Consider the following 17627-nt stretch of genomic DNA (forward strand, 5'->3'; position numbering starts at 1 on the left):
TAGCTTTAGCAGTGCGTAGCGCCTCCGTGACACAGAGAAGAGCAGTCTCAGTTGAATGACTAGTCTTGAAACCTGACTGATTTGGATCAAGAAGGTCATTCTGAGAGAGATAGCAGGAGAGCTGGCCAAGGACGGCACGTTCAAGAGTTTTGGAGAGAAAAGAAAGAAGGGATACTGGTCTGTAGTTGTTGACATCGGAGGGATCGAGTGTAGGTTTTTTCAGAAGGGGTGCAACTCTCGCTCTCTTGAAGACGGAAGGGACGTAGCCAGCGGTCAAGGATGAGTTGATGAGCGAGGTGAGGTAAGGGAGAAGGTCTCCGGAAATGGTCTGGAGAAGAGAGGAGGGGATAGGGTCAAGCGGGCAGGTTGTTGGGCGGCCGGCCGTCACAAGACGCGAGATTTCATCTGGAGAGAGAGGGGAGAAAGAGGTCAAAGCACAGGGTAGGGCAGTGTGAGCAGAACCAGCGGTGTCGTGTGACTTAGCAAACGAGGATCGGATGTCGTCGACCTTCTTTTCAAAATGGTTGACGAAGTCATCCGCAGAGAGGGAGGAGGGGGGGGGGGGGGGAGGGGGAGGAGGATTCAGGAGGGAGGAGAAGGTGGCAAAGAGCTTCCTAGGGTTAGAGGCAGATGCTTGGAATTTAGAGTGGTAGAAAGTGGCTTTAGCACCAGAGACAGAAAAGGAAAATGTAGAGAGGAGGGAGTGAAAGGATGCCAGGTCCGCAGGGAGGCGAGTTTTCCTCCATTTCCGCTCGGCTGCCCGGAGCCCTGTTCAAAACATTTATGTTTTGTTTTCGAAAATGTGCATATTTATAGCTACAAATCCTGGTTTTACATTGGTGCCATGATCATAAATGGCACCAAAACAGCCAGAATAATTACAGAGAGCAACGTGAAATACATAAATACTCATCATAAAACATTTATGAAAAATACATGTTGTACAGCAAATGAAAGATAAACATCTTGTGAATCCAGCCAATATTTCAGATTTTTTAAAGTGTTTTACAGCGAAAACACAACATATATTTGTTAGCTCACCACAATAGCCAAACACACAACGTCATTTTTTCACCGCAAACATAGCTTTCACAAAACCCACAAATAGAGATAAAATTAATCACTAACCTTTGAACAACTTCATCAGATGACAGTCTTATGACATCATGTTATACAATACATTTATGTTTTGTTCGAAAATGTGCATATTTATAGCTACAAATCTGGGTTTTACAACGCAGCCATCGTCACAAATAACACAATTGTCCGGAGAAATCTTACACAGCGACGTAATCTAACCAAAAAACTCATCATAAACTTTGCTGAAAAATACATGTTGTACAGCAAATGAAAGATACACTTGTTCTTAATGCAACCGCTGTGTTAGATTTAAAAAAATAACTTTAGTACAAAGCACATCATGCAATAATCTGAGACAGCGCCCAGCCATTCTCCGCCATGTTGGAGCCAACATATTCCACAAAAATACGAAATAACATCATAAATATTCTCTTACCTTTGATGATCTTCCATCAGAATGCAGTGCAAGGAGTCCTAGTTCCACAATAAATTGTTGTTTTGTTTTAGAATGTCCATTTCTTCTGTCGAATTAGCAACTTTGGCTAGCATGGTGGAGCGCACATGTCCATGAACGCTTGGCGTATGGAACGAAAAATTCCAAAATTCATAATAAAAGTCGAATAAACTGGTCAAACTCAGTTGAAAATCCATCTTTATGATGTTTTTCTCATATGTATCCAATAACGTCCAAGACGGAGCATTTCGTCGTGTCTACCTAACGCATTGCAGAAAATAATATGGTGCTCCCAGGTGCGCAGCAAAATACTGCCAATATGGCGGACCTGTCACTCCAAAAGCTCTCATTCGGTCTCACATTAAGCTAGACACCCCATTCAACATTCTACTGCCTGTTGACATCTAGTGGAAGGCGTATGAAGTGCATACAGATCCATAAATACAAGGCAATTGAATAGGCAAGGCCTTACACAGAGACCCATTTTCAGAATTTTCACTTCCTGTTTGGAAGTTTGCTGCCAAATTAGTTCTGTTTTACTCACAGACATAATTCAAACAGTTTTAGAAACTTCAGAGTGTGTTCTATCCAATAGTAATAATAATATGCATATATTATCATCTGGGACAGAGTAGGAGGCCGTTCATTTTGGGCACCAATTCATCCAAAAGGGAAAATGCTGCTCCCTATCCCTAAAAAGTTAATCAGCTTCTTGATATGCCACACCTGTCAGGTGGAGTGATTATCTAGTCAAAGAAGAAATGCTCACTAACAGGGATGTAAACAAATTTGTGCACAACATTTGAGAGAAATAAGCTTTTTGTGCTTATGGAACATATCTGGGATTTTTTTCTTTCCGTTCATGAAACATGGAACCAACTCTTTACATTGTTTGTTTTTGTTCAGTGTATTTTCGCTGGCACGACAAGATCTATTTGGCATGGAAACCACCGCCCTGCCGGGTTCAGTGTCAGGGAGGTTTCAAGTTGTATTAGTCGTATGTACGGGAAACGCATGGTATACATCGTCCAACGAAATGGAATGATTTGGATTTATCTGTCTTTGTCTAGCGCAGTCTCCTAGCTAGTGAGACAGTCTGTGGTTCTGTGATCTGATTCAGGGCTCTGGTTTCCATGGTTACCTCGCTGAAATAACACAGGCACCGTCCGGCAGGTTATCCAGTATATTGGCCTGGTGTCATGCTGGGGTTTTCTGCTAAATACTTGCTTTGTTTTCTAAACCTCAAAGTAATTTTTGAGCTTTTCGTTTGACGTTTTAGTCATGTAGCCTACATGACTCAGTAAAGTGCTTTGAACGCTAGGCTAGTGATCGCTACTTTTCCACTTCCCAGTGCTCTAAGTACATATACAGTGCATTCGGAAAGTATTCAGACCCCTTGACATTTTCCGCATTTTGTTACGTTTCAGCCTTATTCTCAAATGGATTAAATCGTTTTTTCGCCTGATCAATATGCACACAATACCCCATAATGACAAAGCAAAAACAGGTTTTTTGAATTGTTTGCAAATTTATTTTAAAAATCAAGAACTAAAATATCACATTTACATAAGTATTCAGACCCTTTACTCAGTACTTTGTTAAAGCACCTTTGGCAGCGATTACAGCCTCGAGTCCTCTTGGGTATGACGCTACAAGCTTGGCACACCTGTATTTGGGGAGTTTCTCCCATTCTTCTCTGGTAACCCTCTCAAGCTATGTCAAGTTGGATGGGGAGTGATGCTGCACAGCTATTTTTAGGTCTCCAGAAATGTTCAATTGGGTTCAAGACCGGGCTCTGGCTGGGCCACTCAAGGACATTCAGAGACTTGTCCCAAAGCCATTCCTGCGTTGTCTTGGCTGTGTGCTTGGGGTCGTTGTCCTGTTGGAAGGTGAACCTTCACGCCAGTCTGAGGTCCTGAGCGCTCTGGAGCAGGTTTTCATCAAGGAACTCTCTGTACTTTGTTCCGATCATCTTTCCCTCGATCCTGACTGCTCCCACAGACTCTGCCGCTGAAAAACATCCCCACAGCATGATGCTGCCACCACCATGCTTCAGCGTAGGGATGGTGCCAGGTTTCTTCTAGATGTGACGCTTGGCATTGAGGCCAAATAGTTCAATTTTGGTTTCATCACATCAGAGAATCTTGTTTTTCATGGTCTGCGAGTCCTTTAGGTGCCTTTTGGCAATCTCCAAGCAGGCTGTCATGTGCCTTTTACTGAGGAGTGGCTTCCGTCTGGCCACTCTACCACATAGGCCTGATTGGTGGAGTGCTGCAGAGATGGTTGTCCGTCTGGAAGGTTCTCCCATCTCCACAGAGGAACTCTGGAGCTCTGTCAGAGTGACCATTGGGTTCTTGGTCACCTCCCTGAACAAGGCCCTTCTCCCCGATGGCTCAGTTTGGTCGGGCTGCCAGCTCTAGGAAGAGTCTTGGTGGTTCTAAACTTCTTCCATTTTAGAACGATGGAGGCCACTGTGTTCTTTGGGATCTTCAATGCTGTAGACATTTTTTGGTACCCTTCCCCAGCTCTATGCCTCGACACAATCCTGTCTCTGTGCTCTACAGACAATTCCTCTGACCTCATGGCTTGGTTTTTGCTCTGACATGCACTGTCAACTGTGGGACCTTTTATAGACAGGTGTGTGCCTTTACAAATCATGTCCCATCAATCAAATTTAGCACAGGTGGACTCCCATGTTATTTCTGTTTTTTTATTAAATTTTTTATTTAAAGTTCAATCAACTAACAAAACACATTCCACATTCACAGATGTGACAGACTTTTTAAAAATTAAAAAATAATAATATATAAATAATAATAGAAAAAATGGTTATATATAACTAATAATAAATAGCTAATAATAATTATTACAAAATATAAAACTTGCAGCAGCATTATCAAGGTTCTTATTAGCTATTTCCAGCCTTAGCTGAGACAACGAGCAAATAATTAGTTTTTTGAATTTACAGCACCTTACACAACATGCATCTGCTCATTTCCCTAATCACCCCATTCACTCTGTCCAATTTTAAATGTAGTTGAGTAATGGAGACCTATTACTAGTCTATCAAACTTGGGCTGTCTCTTGCGGAGGTCATAAGTGAGCTTTTCAAGAGGGAGAAAGTCAACAATCTGGTCAATCCACATTTTAAATGTATTAGAGGCCCACAATAGAAGAATACATTACTTAGCAAAGTATGTAATGGTCATCAGCACATTTTCTCTGTCAGGATCAAGAACAAAGTCCTGCTGGGCATTAAGAAGATAGATACACGGGGTCATATCAAACTGTACATCTAGTATTTTCTGTGCAGCAGTATGTATAGATTGCCAAAATCTGGCAATCTCTCTACAGCTCCAAAATACATGCATATAGGTTCCACTTTCAGAGGTACATCTTTTACAGTTAGGAGAAATGTCTGTTTTCATTCTATGGAGTCTCAAGGGAGTGTAATAAAATTTGTACAAATGTGTAATTAGATTCTTCATTTTTACATTAGTAGAGGAGCAGTATACCCTGTCGCAAACCTCTGCCCATAACTCATCACTGATAGTCAGACCAAGGTCCTTTTCCCAGATTATTTTCAAAGGAGTAAAGGAGGAGCCTCCTTTCTCAGAAAGGAGTCTATAGATATAAGATATTTTGCCTTTAATGGATTGTGCTGTGACGAGAAGGGTTTCAACTTCATTCTACTGAGTTCTAAACCTCCTCTTGGAGGTAAATGAGGAAATGACATGTCTAATTTGAAGATATATATTTTTTAATGGGATCTTGGCACATTGAATTCACTGCAGAGCTCTTGAAAGGATTTCAGTGTAGTGGTTTTCTGATGAAATAGGTCTGAAAAGGTCCTGATTCCTAGAGTATGCCAAAGATTAAAGTTGGCATCCCTCAGGGCTTTTGGCAAGTCTGGGTTGCCTACTATAGGCGAGTGAGAACATATTTGGGAGGAAATGCCCAGGTATTTCTTACAGTCCCTCCACACTAGTAGGGTGCTGTAAATCACAAAGGTTTTGGCTATGTTGCCCACTTCACTAAAGTTATTAATGAATATAATTGAGCTTAGTGGCAATGAACCACAGGATTGGGCTTCTATCTGAATCCACGTTGACTCTTGTCTGTTTGTGATCCATGTTAGCATGTTGCGGATTTGGGCAGACCAGTAGTACAATTGGAGGGAGGGAAGGGCAAGACCACCCTTAGATTCAGGTTTCGATAGAGTGGAGAACTTGATCCTAGGTTTTTTATTGCCCCATATAAATTTGGTGATGCTTTGGTTAGTTGTTTTGAAAAAGGAAGCTGGGAGATAGCATGGGAGCATCTGAAATAAATAGTTCAGTCTAGGGAGGATGTTCATACGGATGACATTAATTCTTCCTACTAAGCTAATTGGGAGGGAGATCCAGGTTTGGAGATCGTTCTTGATTCGATCCTGGAGTGGAAGATAATTCTCCTTGAAAAGGCTATTCAGATCTGGTGTTATGAATATCCCAAGGTATTGAAACCCCTGTGTCTTCCATTGGAATGGACATAGTGTCTTCATAGAGCTGGTGAGTGTAATATTGAGAGGGCAGACAGTGGATTTGTTAAAATTGATCTTATAGCCTGAAAACTTGCCGTATTGAGCAATTGTGTCTAAAATGAGAGGGATTTCTCAGGGTTGGATATGTAGAGCAAGACATCATCCGCGTAAAGCGAAATCTTGTGCTGCAGGCCGCCTGCAGAAATACATATAATACTTGGATTGCTCCTTATCAACTCTGCCAGAGGCTCCGCCCCCAACAAGTAGAGCAGGGGGGACAGCGAGCACCCTTGTCTTGTGCCCCGTCCCAACGGGAATCTGTCAGAGTTCAGACCGTTAGTAGTCACCATGGCATTTGGATGAGAGTATAGTGATTTGATCCATTTAATAAAGTTTGGGCCCATATTGAACTTTTCTAAGACTGAGAACAGAAAGCTCCACTCCATCCTGTCGAACGCCTTCTCAGCATCCAGTGAAGCCAGCAGGACAGGGGTCTTCTGTGCGTTTACTTGATCAATAATATCAAAAAGGCGGTGAATGTTATCAGAAGAGTGTCTCTAATAAATCCAGTTTGGTCCGCTTTTATTATTTTGGGAAGAAGAGTGTTTAGTCTTTTGGCGAGCAATTTGGTAATTATTTTGTAGTCGAAATCCAACAAGCTTATGAGCAGGATAGAGGGTCCTTGTCTTTTTTGAGCAATACTGTAATGCGAGGTGTGTGCATTGAGTCTGGGAGAACTCAGTTTTTTCAGCATTGGCATGAAAATAGGGCTAAGCTGGGGCCAAAAAGCTTTGTAGAACTCTCTGGGGAATCCATCTGGGCCTGGGGACTTATTAGGTGGCTTGGAGGTAATTGCCTCCAGGATCTCCTCAGGAGTGAAGGGGGAGTTGAGATCTTCTTGGTCGGTCTCTGATAGTTTAGGTAGCGAGATTCCCTCTAGGAAGGAGTGGAGTTCTGCCTCTGTGTGTTTTCTCTCAGAGGTATATAGTTTGCAGTAAAAATCATGAAAAGTTAAATTGATATTTTTTGGCTCATATGTGACCTCATCCTCTGCTGTTCGGATAGCCATGATTGTACGCTCTGACTGCTCTATTTTTAATTAGCAAGCAATCTACTCGGCCTATTGCTATACTCATGGTATTTCTGTTTAGTAAAGAAAACTTTTTTTTAAATCTCCCGAGTATAGTCCAAATTCAGTTTGGCTTTGGCTGCTTTAAGTTGACTCCAGGAGGTGCTGTCTGGGGATTGTTTATGTACTTTTTCACAGCATTCCAGCTCCCCCTCAAGATCTAGCCTGTGTGCTTCCATTGCTTTTTTCTTAGAGGAAGCATATGCAATTAGGTGACCTCTTAGTGTGGCTTTAGCAGCGTCCCACATTGTGGCCGGAGAAACAGGAGAATCTTTGTTGTCTTGTGTGTAGTTGTCTATCCATGTAGTTACCAATGTATGGAACGCTTCGTTTGATAGCATGGAGGTGTTGAATTTCCAGCTCTTTGACCTCGGGATGTTTTTGCAGAGGTCATAGCGGAGGTGGACAAAGGCATGATCCGAAAGTGCTATGGGTCCGATGGTGATTGTCTGGCTGCTGGTGGGGGCCTCGGTGCTCGGTGAGCTCTCTCGAGTTCTATGGGCTTGTCGGTGGACAGGTGGAGCCACTCGGGAAGTTTGTCTTGCAGGTAGCGGATCAGTGGCATGTTTCCCTCTTCTTTTTCGCACAGATTTTAATAGAACACAATTATTCCTTTGCCCCCTGTTTTCCAGGTCCTGTTTTCTCTTCGATGCTCTTTTTTTTTTTGCATATGTTATTGTTTCCATGGATAGGATTCGCCCCTCTGCCTCGTCTAGGCGCCCCCGCGTTTATGGTAATCTTGTTGATGTCAGGCAAAGCATTTTCCAGGATTGTCACCTTGCCCCCTATCGCACTGAGCTGAGAGTTAATGGCATCTAATTTAATGTTGAGTTCTGTACGTTGGGAACTCAACTCAGAAAGGATGTCTTCGACAGAGTGCGAGGTTGGCATTCGGGGGGGAACGGGTCCTCTTGCTCCTGGCGCTAGATTTTTCTGAAGCTAATGCTCGAGTCCGGTTAAAAATGTTGCCTTTTGTAGCCGCCATGACATTTTGACTAAAGCTAAAGGAGTTTGAATTGGAAACTACTTGTGCGGCCATCTCGTTCAGGGGTCACATGATCCCTCCTGTTTTTATTTTTAATACATTTTCAAAAACCTGTTTTCGCTTTGTCATTATGGGGTATTGTGTGTAGATTGATGAGGAAAATGTTTTTTTTTTTATCCATCTTAGAATAAAGCTGTAACGGAAGAAGTCAAGGGGTCTGAATTCTTTCCGAATGCACTGCAAACATGCTGTCTCTGGAAGTGAACCCTCATTTATCTTTCTTGCTCTTTTCTTTCAGACTTGAAGACATGAAAATGCACACCAGGTCACCGTCCCAACCTTTTAGGTACCTTTACAATAGTGTTGACTATGTGGTTTGTCTAAGTGTCACGGGTGTATCCTAGCTATCACAAAACAGTCTCCTCAATATAAATCAATTCAAATTTATTTATATAGCCCTTCTTACATCAGCTGATATATCAAAGTGCTGTACAGAAACCCAGCTTAAAACCCCAAACAGCAAGCAATGCAGGTGTAGAAGCACAGTGGATAGGAAAAACTCCCTAGAAAGGAAGAAACCTAGAGAGGAACCAGGCTATGAGAGGTGGCCAGTCCTCTTCTGGCTGTGCCGGGTGGAGATTATAACAGAACATGGCCAAGATGTTCAAATGTTCAAATAATAATAATCACAGTAGTTGTCGAGAGTGCAACAAGTCAGCACCTCAGGAGTAAATGTCAGTTGGCTTTTCATAGCCAATCATTGAGAGTATCTCTACCGCTCCTGCTGTCTCTAGAGAGTTGAAAACAGCAGGTCTGGGACAGGTAGCACGTCCGGTGAACAGGTCAGGGTTCCATAGCCGCAGGCAGAACAGTTGAAACTGGAGCAGCAGCACGGCCAGGTCGACTGGGGACAGCATGGAGTCATCATGCCAGGTAGTCCTGAGGCATGGGCCTAGGGCTCAGGTCCTCCGAGAGAAAGAAAGAGAGAATTAGAGATAGCATACTTAAATTCACACAGGACACCGGATAAGACAGGAGAAATACTCCAGATATAACAGACTGACCCTAGCCCCCCGACACAAACTACTGCAGCATAAATACTGGAGGCTGAGACAGGAGGGGTCAGGAGACACTGTGGCCCCATCCCCATCCCCCGGACAGGGCCAAACAGGAAGGATATAACCCCACCCACTTTGCCAAAGCACAGCCCCCACACCACTAGAGGGATATCTTCAACCACCAACTTACCATCCTGAGACAAGGCCGAGTATAGCCCACAAAGATCTCCGCCACGGCACAACCCAAGGGGGGGCGCCAATATAAGTGGCATCGACACCTCTCTCGAGTCTCAACACATATCTCGGCACACACAATGTCCCTCACACATACTACCATGCCTGTCTATATTAGAGGTCGACCGATTATGATTTTCAACGCCGATACCGATTATTGGAGGACCAAAAAAGCCGATACCGATTAATCGGCTGATTTTTTTATAAATGTATTTGTAATAATGACAATTACAACAATACTGAATGAACACTTATTTTAACTTAATATAATACATCAATAAAATCAATTTAGCCTCAAATAAATAATGAAACATGTTCAATTTGGTTTAAATAATGCAAAAACAAAGTGTTGGAGAAGAAAGTAAAAGTGCAATATGTGCCATGTAAGAAAGCTTACGTTTAATTCCTTGCTCAGAACATGAGAACATATGAAAGCTGGTGGTTCCTTTTAACATGAGTCTTCAATATTCCCAGGTAGGAAGTTTTAGGTTGTAGTTATTATAGGAATTATAGGACTATTTCTCTCTATACCATTTGTATTCCATATACCTTTGACTATTGGATGTTCTTATAGGCACTTTAGTATTGCCAGTGTAACAGTATAGCTTCCATCCCTCTCCTCGCCGCTACCTGGGCTCGAACCAGGAACACATCGACAACAGCCACCCTCGAAGCAGCGTTACCCATGCAGAGCAAGGGGAACAACTACTCCAAGTCTCAGAGCGAGTGACGTTTGAAACGCTATTAGCGCGCACCCCGCTAACTAGCTAGCCATTTCACATCGGTTACACCAGCCTAATCTCGGGAGTTGATAGGCTTGAAGTCATAAACAGTGCAATGCTTGAAGCATTGCGAAGAGCTGCTGGCAAAACGCACGAAAGTGCTGTTTGAATGAATGCTTACGAGCCTGCTGGTGCCTACCATCGCTCATTCAGACTGCTCTATCAAATCATAGACTTAATTATAACATAATAACACACAGAAATACGAGCCTTAGGTCATTAATATGGTCAAATCCGGTAACTACCATCACGAAAACAAAACGTTTATTCTTTCAGTGAAATGCAGAACCGTTCCGTATTTTCTCTGTTACGAATCCCTTTGGCCCGACAGTCTAGGGGGTGATGTTAATGGGACCCGTAACATAACTCGTGCAAAGTGTAATAGTGACAAAGTAACGGTGAGAACTAAATAACCACGACAACTTAAATTTACCGTCAAACTCAGGGTTTATTAGCAAACACACGGTAATGGGGGCGGCAGGAAAAGGGGCTGAGCTGGACCCAAGGAAAGAAACAAATATCCCAAAATACCCCTAAGCTAGACTAGCCTATTTCAACAACAGCTAACTAACTAACCAAAAGTAGTGGGTGGTCCACCCAGTTCTAACTTGTGTATTTAACAAAGTTTACCTACGGGTAGTGTATGCCCATGGGCGTCTTATCTTGGTTACCCCCTTTTCCCACCATCAAACAAACACTCACACACCATAACCAAAACTCACAGGTGGGGACAAAGTGACATGTATCCTAAACCACACAAGAGGTCTACAAACATATGGCATGTACAGAGAGATTGCTCTAGACAAAGAGATCGAGCTCTAGAGACAGGGTTTTTAAACCAAGGGAAAGGGAATGTGATTGGGTAGGAGAAAAGGAGCAGGTGTCTTCTGATTTAGAGACTGATTGATGACTGATTGGGGAATGATGATGGTCACCTGTGAGTAGGGGAGAAGGAGAGAAAATAAATACACACAGGATACACACAGAATACTTGTATACGTAACATTATCTAATGGGTGGCATCCATAAGTCTAAATATTCCTGTTACATTGCACAACCTTCAATGTTATGTCATAATTACGTAAAATTCTGGAAAATTAGTTCGCAATGAGCCAGGCGTCCCAAACTATTGCATATACCCTGACTCTGCGTGCAATGAACGCAAGAGAAGTGACACAATTTCACCTGGTTAATATTTCCTGCTAACCTGGACTTCTTTTAGCTAAATATGCAGGATTAAAAATATATACTTCTGTGTATTGATTTTAAGAAAGGCATTGATGTTTATGGTTAGGTACACGTTGGAGCAGTCCTTTTTCGCGAATGCGCACTGCATCGATTATATGCAACGCAGGACACGCTAGATAAACTAGTAATATCATCGACCATGTGTAGTTATAACTAGTGATGATGATTGATTGATTGTTTTTTATAAGATAAATTTAATGCTAGCTATCAACTTACCTTGGCTTCTTACTGCATTCGCGTAACAGGCGGGCTCCTCGTGAGGCAGGTGGTTAGAGCGTTGGACTAGTTAACCGTAAGGTTGCAAGATTGAATCCCTGAGCTGACAAGGTAAAAATCTGTCGTTCTGCCCCTGAACAAGGCAGTTAACCCACCGTTCCTAGGCTGTCATTGAAAATAAGAATGTGTTCTTAACTGACTTGCCTAGTTAAATAAAGGTGTAAACAAAAAAAAATCGGCGTCCAAAATTACCGATTTCCGATTGTTATGAAAACTTGAAATCGGCCCTAATTAATCGGCCATTCCGATTAATCGGTCGACCTCTAGTCTGTATTTCATTCAATTCGGTGCAAAGTATAGCTCAACTCAAGCTGTAACTAGGCTACCTGCAGCAAAGTGCTGGATGGTCAGAGGTAGAGGAGGAGAGGTGACTTGGGAGTGTGAAGAGGGATGGAAATGAAACTCCCTCTTTTGTGCTAAAGTACAGCCCTTAATTAATTTTCCTCAAAGAGGAGCGAGAGAAGAGGCTCTACACAGCTCTCCGCCCTCCCACTCCTTTAGCCTTGGTTCTTTCACCTACTCAAAGGTTAGCGTGCAGGTGTGTTTGTTGTGTGTTTGTTTGTATGTCTGTATGTGTGTATCTCTGTGTGTCTGTCTGCGTGACTGCATGTGTGACTGTGTGTGTGTTGTCTGCGTGCGAGTGTGTGTGTGTGTCACTGAAAGAGTCCGAGGCCACTCAGACTAGCACAGTCTCCTCTAATTGCTGTACCGTCCTGAATGACGTTGGAAGTTCTTCAGCCCAGTACTGACAGACAGATCACAGACATCCACAAGCAGCGGACAGACTGCTTTAATGAAGGAACTGGGAGTGATGCCTCTTACCTCTTTTCTGTCTCTTATCTCTCTCCCTCATTCATTCACACATCTATAATACTGGCGTATTATACTAGAGTAAATATTCAATGCTTGTGCTTTGATAAATCCTTACCTAATCAGTAGTCCTTCAGGTACTGTTCTGTAGTCTGGGGTTACAGGGTAGAACTTTCACTGGGTGTCATCAAAGTCTTGCACACTCTTTTGTTTGTTTCTGACAATGGGATTTGTACTGTAGGTCATTCATGTCTTTAAGGAGTGTTAGCGTGCCCGACTGAATTTATGTGTGTCTAGTAGTAGAAATTGTGTGTGTTGGCAAAAGCTCTTCTGTTAACAGCTCTTACTTTTATTTCACCTCACACTGTTATCCAATTATTCTTCCTTTCCTTCTGTCTGTCTTTCTCTCTTCCCTCTCTTTCTCTCTCCCAGTAGGATGAACCTTGGAGTGGGCACTCAGGGTACCATCTCCCCCCTCAAGTCCTCCAAAGTCCCATCATCCTCTGCTTCCGCTACGGCCAAGAGAATCAGCCGCAGCTCCTCCTCCTCGGCGTCCAACCTCAAGAGGTGAGCCCGCACACCCCTCCCCCGACACGTCTTACCCTTTACTCCTCTTATCTACTCACTCTTTCTTTTTTTTCCATTCTTCCCCCTCTCCTTCCATTTCTTCCTCCCTTTTATTTCTGTTTCACACTGTGCAGCCTCCCATCCCTCCATTTATCCACTTACCCTTTCTCTTGCCTCCTGTAGATTTGTCTTTTACTCGTTTAACATTTCTCTTTCCCTCTCTTTCCTGTCCTGTCCTTTTTTGGCTGTCTCAGTCCCCTGGTTGTGTTTCTGCCTGTTTGTGACTACCCCATGTCCTGAAAGCAAGTGGCAGGTGGAAGGATACGCAGGGCAGGACAGGGAACAGTGTGCAGTGTGTCTCAGTGACCAGACCGATTCACAGAGAGGGTTGACGCGCTGCAGGCTGTGAGCTTTCCCAACAGACCAAATCTAAATCCCCCGCATTCTGCACCACTAGAGACAGGGACTAGCAGATAACACAACACAGAAATATGCCACAACAATCTCTCCTCTGGAGCGGTACCAGACCTACTGTACTTTGTGCTCTTTTCAGGATTAGTTATTGTCTTTTTCTATTCTACCAAATTATTCAATAGTGAATGTGTAGGTAGGTAGCCATGGCAATATAGATTGGCTGAATCAATCTGCTATTACTGTCCGACTCAATCCACTATTGTAGACTGCTTGCCGTCAGTGTAAATCGATTGTGTGTAATATGGCTGATCCCATTTAGTCGACTGGTCGATTGTTTGGTCGATAGGGTTTGTCGAGCAGTTAAGGAATAAATAAAATATGTTTACGCCAAGTCTTGATTGACGCCTGTCTCAGTAGACTAATCCATTGCAGAGGTGGCACACCAGTAGTACATTTAACGTTAATTCCCATAATTTCTAACCTACAATGTCTGTTTGGTTACTGTCATTTCTGCTAACGCATTACATATATTATTACAGTCTTACTGTTTTCATTGTAGGAGTGGACACATTGTTTGCAGAGAGCACAATCTAGGCTACACTTGTGAGAGACAAGTTTTGGTTTATTTCATTCCATTTATGAGTTGTCGATTTATTCATTTTGTTTTGTTTTTGGAGTGCTCCTGTCAATGTTGAGTAAGGACATGCACCTGATTACACATAGAAGTAGGACTAGTCTACCTGGCCTGCGCGCAAATGTAGTCTTATAAATGTTCCCATTTGGGAATCTGATATTTCTGATTGTGTTAAACTCACCACCACTAATGAGCTGTGGATCTTCTCCGTTATTTTTTCATCACTTCAAACAAGTAGACAAAGTCTGTTTTTACATCCATTGAGAATGACAATAGTTCCTCAATGTAGCCTATTTGAATAATCTTTCCAGCTCTCTCCCTTTCAGTAACCACCACTTGGTGTGAATTGTGGGAAAAAATGTAATCCTCTGATCCGGTGGAAACGTCATAAAATAGGCCTACCTGGTTACTTGTTATCCCTTGCCCAAATACAGCTGTGTCTGTCCAGAGCTCACTGGCCAGGAAACTCTGAGGGTCCAGAATATTTTATACAATGTTGCAAGATCGTTAGTGCAAGCTTTGGGCTGAACCAAGTTGATAGTTGATACAATGTTTCAAGTTCCTTGCAGACAGGCCATGCATAGCCAATGTGATTTATTTTAATCAGGATCTTTTCTACCTACACAATGCAATGTTTTTATTTGTTGCCTTTATGTCAGCTATTTTTACATAGTTGGCAATAGAAGTTACTTTTAGATTTGTATAATTTTCATTTCGATATAATTTTTATTAATCACATGACAACGATTTTGAGATGTAAAGACTTTATTATAAAATAAATGAAACTGTTCCACGAAAGTAACTGGCACGCAGATTAGTAGAAATGGTAAGATGAATTGGCAATCCGAATGGAAAAGGTTGCTGACCCCTGGTGTAGCCTATTACCTGCAACTTCAGGAGCTAATGGCAGAATCTGAGAAGGCCAGCAGCAGCAGCGGGAGGAGGTGGTTCAGGAACAGGTTTTTTTCTTCTGGTTAGGCTGTCTTGATCTTGGAATCCCTCTTATGTCATTTGTCTTAATTATTTAATCACAGTGCGCTTATGTAGACTATTCAGACATGCTGAGTAGCTTACAGTTGATTTTATATAAATACACGTTTTAAAATTTTGTAGATTGGTCGAAAGAACAGATGGCACTTGGTCGACCAAGATTCTGTTTTAGTTGGCGACAGCCCTAGTGAAAATATAGTAAATCAGTCCACTATTAGATCCACAGTACCAGTCCACAGTAGGCAGCCGTCCTCTCCTGAGCCTGTGAAAGAAGGCAGTCCTCTTGTCATTGTGTTTGTTTGGTGTTTGGGATGTGTCCTGTGTATTTATGTCCCCTTCCCCGCTCCCATCTACCTTTCCCTCAGCTCCTTCATTAACTGCAGGCTAGCCAGCTCCTTAGGCAACCTGTACGCAGCTGACGGCAGCGAGGGCAATAGGAAGCTGCCGTACACGCCCTCTTCATCACACTCTTCCTCCTTTCCTCCATCCATCGTCACCACTCCCATCCCTCCGTCGGGCTGGGCCGTCTCCGTTCACGGCTACGTGGCTAACGGCGTGCGTGGCACCAATTACCACCACCATGAGGTCAACAACAATCAGTATAACTCCTCCCCTACTGGGGTGTTCAGCCCCACGGGGGCCCCCCAACATGCTGCAGGCAGGCTGGGCCCCGGGCCTGATAAGTACAGCCCATTCAGACCCCAGCAGGAGGGCTACTCCGGGCTCAGCGGACCCTCCGGCCGCTACCTCAGCCGCTCCATCCCCGTAAGTGTGTGCCCCGCCCCCAAAAATACTCCAACATCACCATCACCACCTTTTTGGTATTTCTGCTCTCTTACTCTTATTTTGAACTGTCATATTTCCTCTCTGCACTTCTGTCAAACTCGAGTGTCCTCCCTTTTTGTGTAGATGTTGTCTATTTATAATCGTAGCCAGTCGGAATTCTTGTTCTATCCCTGCTGCTGCTGCAGGCTCTCCACTATATGTCTCTAACTCTCTGGCGGCTCCACTGAACTCCTCTCTGTTCCTTGTCTGTTGTCTGCATGGTGCTGAAACAGGACCTGCGATGGCCTAGTTCCAGTCTAAATTAGAGGTCGACCGATTATGATTTTTCAATACCGATACCGATTATTGGAGGACCAAAAAAAGCCGATACCGATTAATCGGACGATTTAATAAAAATAAAAAAATAAAAAATACAACAATTTGAATGAACACTTATTTTAACTTAATATAATACATCAATAAAATCAATTTAGCCTCAAATAAATAATGAAACATGTTCAATTTGGTTTAAATAATGCAAAAACAAAGTGTTGGAGAAGAAAGTAAAAGTGCAATATGTGCCATGTAAGAAAGCGAACGTTTAAGTTCCTTGCTCAGAACATGAGAACATATGAAAGCTGGTGGTTCCTTTTAACATGAGTCTTCAATATTCCCAGGTAGGAAGTTTTAGGTTGTAGTTATTATAGGAATTATAGGACTATTTCTCTCTATACCATTTGTATTTCATATACCTTTGACTATTGGATGTTCTTACTTTAGTATTGCCAGTGTAACAGTATAGCTTCCATCCCTCTCCTCGCCGCTACCTGGGCTCGAACCAGGAACACATCGACAACAGCCACCCTCGAAGCAGCGTTACCCATGCAGAGCAAGGGGAACAACTACTCCAAGTCTCAGAGCGAGTGACGTTTGAAACGCTATTAGCGCGCACCCCGCTAACTAGCTAGCCATTTCACATCGGTTACACCAGCCTAATCTCGGGAGTTGATAGGCTTGAAGTCATAAACAGTGCAATGCTTGAAGCATTGCGAAGAGCTGCTGGCAAAACGTACGAAAGTGCTGTTTGAATGAATGCTTACGAGCATGCTGCTGCCTACCAACGCTCAGTCAGACTGCTCTATCAAATCATAGACTTAATTATAACATAATAACACACAGAAATACGAGCCTTAGGTCATTAATCTGGTTAGAATCCGGAAACTATCATCTCGAAAACAAGACGTTTATTCTTTCAGTGAAATACGGAACCGTTCCGTATTTTATCTAACGGGTGGCATCCATAAGTCTAAATATTCCTGTTACATTGCACAACCTTCAATGTTATGTCATAATTACGTAAAATTCTGGCAAATTAGGCGGCCCAAACTGTTGCATATACACGGACTCTGCGTGCAATGAACGCAAGAGAAGTGACACAATTTCACCTGGTTAATATTGCCTGCTAACTTGGATTTCTTTTAGCTAAATATGCAGGTTTAAAAAATATATACTTGTGTATTGATTTTAAGAAAGGCATTGATGTTTATGGTTAGGTACACATTGGAGCAACGATACGCACCGCATCGATTATATGCAACGCAGGACACGCTAGATAAACTAGTAATATCATCAACCATGTGTAGTTAACTAGTGATTATGATTGATTGTTTTTTGTAAGA

General features: G+C 42.8%; 1 protein-coding gene across 4 annotated transcripts in view; it reads left to right on the forward strand.

Annotated features, from left to right (window-relative positions):
* Window positions 1–17627, forward strand: part of cdc14ab (cell division cycle 14Ab) — an 80215-nt gene that overhangs the window by 58313 nt on the left and 4275 nt on the right. Inside the window, exons 13-15 of one of the 4 annotated variants that reach the window (XM_039000898.1) lie at window positions 8469–8516; window positions 13011–13145; window positions 15549–15948. In XM_039000898.1, coding sequence (XP_038856826.1) covers window positions 8469–8516; window positions 13011–13145; window positions 15549–15948 — 583 coding nt within the window. The remainder of the gene's footprint in view (window positions 1–8468; window positions 8517–13010; window positions 13146–15548; window positions 15949–17627) is intronic. The other 3 variants (XM_039000902.1, XM_039000900.1, XM_039000901.1) reach the window with 3 other exon arrangements.

This window comes from Salvelinus namaycush, chromosome 9, assembly GCF_016432855.1.
Source record: "Salvelinus namaycush isolate Seneca chromosome 9, SaNama_1.0, whole genome shotgun sequence".
NCBI lineage: Eukaryota > Metazoa > Chordata > Actinopteri > Salmoniformes > Salmonidae > Salvelinus > Salvelinus namaycush.